Genomic DNA, 3,945 nt, shown 5'->3' with positions numbered 1-3,945 from the left:
GAGAAAATTATTTTATGTTTCTACACACACACGCACACACACATTTATATATGTGTGTGTGTGTGTGTGTGCGCGCGCGCGCGCGTGGGTGTTTGCGCGTATGCATATAATATAAATTCAATATTCATAAATATTGTATTTATAGATACAGTTGTAAAAATTATCATAGAAGATTTCTTATTATCAACTCTTTTCAGGGAATGTTCTATTATTTTTGACTCGGAGAAATTGAGTTGTAGCACTGATATCAATAAAAAAGTAGCCAGACAAAAAGCAGCCATTATTGCATTAGAAAAATTACAGAAACACTGCTATACGGTTAAGGTAAAGGAAAATTAATTGTATCTTTAGTTAGAAAGATAGGGACATCTTGAAAACCCTTAGCATTGGATTATTTGTTATTTTATAATGAATTGTAGCAAAACATAAATGTAATGTTTTTTATCATCTTTGCATGAGAGAGAAATACAATTTTCGTATCTTTTTTAAATACAATTTTTATATCTTTTTTAAAAAACATTTTTATATATACCTACATTGTAAAATTTAGGTTAAAGGAGACATACGTTCAAAAATAACTGTAACGACAGAAGAACTAAAATCTCAGGAATCTCAATCTGAGGACGATTGGAAAGTATCTAATTGTATTGGGAAAAATATGATGAAAATGATGGGCTGGACCGGCGGTGGTCTTGGAAAATCCGAACAGGGTATTGTGGAACCCATGTCTGCCATGTTAGTAAGAAATTGTTCCTTTATTTCTAAAAAAAAAAATCTTATTCTTTTATCTTTTTTGCTTATAAATTTTCATTTTTTTAATTTTTAGGGTTAAGACGCAAATAAATCGAGAAGGTCTTGGCCTGAAAAAAAATTCTTATACAGAACAGGAAATAAAAATTAAATGTCGAAAATTGTTTAAAGATCTCTTACAAACGGATACTTATTCGCGAAAAGATATTGTGTTTCTGGATTTCCCTAAAGAAGACAGAATTGTGATTCATCAGTATGTCGCTTAAAAGTTACATAACATTTGTAAGAAGTGCCACTGAAGGTAACATACTTCAATCTTTCAGAGTTGCGCGAGCAATGGGTCTTAAATCACGTAGTCAAGGCAAGGATCAACGAAAACTGATAGTCTCAAGTAAAGTCAATATATGGAGTTTGGTCAGAGAATTGAACAATCTTGGTGGAGTCACCGAAAAATACGAACTGGTGAAACCGACTGACGAAAAATTCATTTCATTATCAACTTCTACTTGTACATAGAAAAGAAAGATATTATATATATATTTAAACGATACCTTCTGTGACATTGATGTAGTAGCATAAATATGGATTATATGAAAATAAATAGATAACTCTTTTCAGAAGTCTTTCCGTAATATTTTATTGTTTAAACGATCCAAAAAACAAGCTGTTTGAAGTAATATCACGACGTTCAATATTTTTCTAGCACGCAATCCGAAGTAGCGAGATTCATTCAATTCTTGTTTCTAACGGACATAGTATTTCTGTCGAATGAAAAGCCGTACGTTGTAGATCAGAATATCGCATCACGTCGCCAGTAAAACAGCGCAAATAAATGCAAAGGGTGAGACACAGTAAAAAGCAATTTCTTCTGAAATTGTGATTATGCAGGCAGAGCCTGCAGATTCGTAACTAATCATGTTGTTCATCGAGCAATTACAATGTATACGCTCACGCTCGCATGCACGATTAACGGGTGAAATCGTGTCGCATGATGCATAATTGGAGACATTAGAATTATTAATTAAAATTGAAAAGAAGCGTTCTCACTTTATTTAACAATTATAATTATTGCGACAAAATCATTCCCAAGTGCGCTTGGCATTCAATCGAATAGAGAAGGAGTACAAAATCTTAAGAAGCGGATGGTTACTTACAGCAGAATGTCGCAAGTTGCCGTGTAACTTGACGTATAATAAGAGACTGGCAGTAGAACAATCAGAAGTCGAAAGGTAACATATACAGATAATACGACGGTGCGTGATATTTTAATACATTATCACATCGTTGAAATCTCTGATAATTAAAGTAGTCAATATCTTCTTTTTTTCTTTTTCTACATATAGATCGTATATATGCATACATATGCGTGCGTACCATCAGTTTGAAATGACAAGGTTACATGCGTCTCTCGTATATAATCACTTCGATTTATTGATTAACTTAACGTTTACTTAGCGATGTATACATACGCATATTACAACAACAATATAACGCCACGATGTAAATGAGCAACGAGAGCAACGAAACAACGCGTATACGTAAACGTGTACTTAGAAAAAAAAATAAAAAGCACCGCGTATCTTCGTTAGTCAATCAGTTGACCATGCTATCGCGCGCAATAATAGCTAAGTGAAATATTTTCATAAGAGCTGTCACATCAGTATTCACTTGCGTAGATTTAAATTTATGCAAAAAAAAAAACGCCTCTATAAAACATACGTACGTTCTGTTAACTCAATTATTGCATATTTTTCCTCTTTCGGTAAATTTCGCGAGGTACAAAGGGTTTGTTGAATTGGAAATTGAATTTGAATAACACGTAATAAATTTGTTGCTGAATTTGGTGCAACTAAAAGGCGCGTGCGGAAACAATACTGTTTCATCGTTTAATTAAGCTATTGTTCAATATTAAATTGTTATTATAATTCTGTTTTGTCACGTTACGCAATTTTGAAACCGATTAATTTCCATACACAAAAATTATGACGTGATATAATCCCCCTTGTGCAATACGTTGTTTTCATCCTGACCATTTACATTCAGCGCCGAGTCCTTCTGTTACCTTTTGTCATAATAATGTCAAAGGGCACTGATAGGACATTGAGCGACCACTCGTTACCGAAACTGTGGACGGATCGACAATTTTTCCGAAACCATGCAGTTGCGTCGCTGTTTAAATTTTAAATCAGGATTATAAGAGAGCAGGTGGCAGATTTGTAAAAGTCTAGTATAGGAATAAGAGTAAATGCGTTTTAAAATAATTACTTAATAGAAATTTAATATGTCAATGAAATGTAATAAATTATGAGATATAATTTAATGTATTTTAAATAAAAATATCGCTAATTTAATTCAATCGAGAAAAATATCGATATTACTTGCTTGAACGTCGATCAGTAAAACAGTGAGAGAATATCAAATTGATACCAGCTTCATCCATACTTCGTGGCTAAATATCTGCAACATGATGCATAAATTATAATAAGGAAATATACAAACAGGGAAGAAGGGTGGGAGAGAGTGGGAGGAAAATATAATCTCTTATCATTTCAAGATAATGAGTAACGCGCCCTCGATACGTGGCATACATATGTATATATCAGATATCGGTGGAACTCCGGTCTGCCGCATTCGGGGGAAATAGATTTGACCTTATGACTTACGACTCGAAATTGGGGCCAAAGAGTCAAGGCACGCAGCGAAGAGGCGGAGATAGATAGAAAGAGAAAAAGAAAGAATAAGAGAGAGAGAGAGAAAGGGATGTTCGCGGCGCGCCATGACCCTCCGGTCTGATATGCTCCATTGTTCACTAAAACACACAAGTTCCCTCGGATTTTGCCCTCGGTCCAGGCCCTACTTTGGACCGTAATTGACATCTGGAGGGAATATTAAACATTTTTTTCTTCTTTATATACCAAAATATTATCTACCATCTGATAAAAGAGTGATTTCTCTGTTGATATGTATTCGCTATATATATGTATAATATTTATATATACCTCTAGACTCACTTACGTTAAATTAATTAGAAGATATGTCTCAATGTATCGTATTCGATTAAAAGATACGCTTAGTAAATAGATACGTCGTTACTTTTATCCCAGAAGGGATGCATTATTAATTCTCTCGAGGTAAAAAAAGAATCAGACTCGCCCGTCCGCGATTTCTCGATTGTCGCGAATAGCACAATTTATA

The 3,945-nt window shown here is 34.0% G+C and overlaps 1 protein-coding gene across 4 annotated transcripts in view; it reads left to right on the top strand.

Annotated features, from left to right (window-relative positions):
* The window catches only part of LOC108756014 (NF-kappa-B-repressing factor), a 5,360-nt gene extending 2,335 nt beyond the window's left edge, over window positions 1–3,025 (top strand). For 3 of the 4 annotated variants that reach the window (XM_018499547.1, XM_018499548.1, XM_018499546.1), the window contains 4 exons: window positions 198–324; window positions 551–735; window positions 827–1,003; window positions 1,074–3,025. In XM_018499547.1, coding sequence (XP_018355049.1) covers window positions 198–324; window positions 551–735; window positions 827–1,003; window positions 1,074–1,266 — 682 coding nt within the window. In that variant the 3' untranslated portion in view covers window positions 1,267–3,025. Of the gene's footprint in view, window positions 1–197; window positions 325–550; window positions 740–826; window positions 1,004–1,073 lie in introns of those variants that run through there. The other variant, XM_018499551.1, reaches the window with a different exon arrangement.
* Window positions 3,026–3,945: the final 920 nt, after the last annotated feature.

Source organism: Trachymyrmex septentrionalis, unplaced genomic scaffold, assembly GCF_001594115.1.
Source record: "Trachymyrmex septentrionalis isolate Tsep2-gDNA-1 unplaced genomic scaffold, Tsep1.0 scaffold9, whole genome shotgun sequence".
NCBI lineage: Eukaryota > Metazoa > Arthropoda > Insecta > Hymenoptera > Formicidae > Trachymyrmex > Trachymyrmex septentrionalis.
This window is presented reverse-complemented; position numbering and strand designations above follow the sequence as displayed.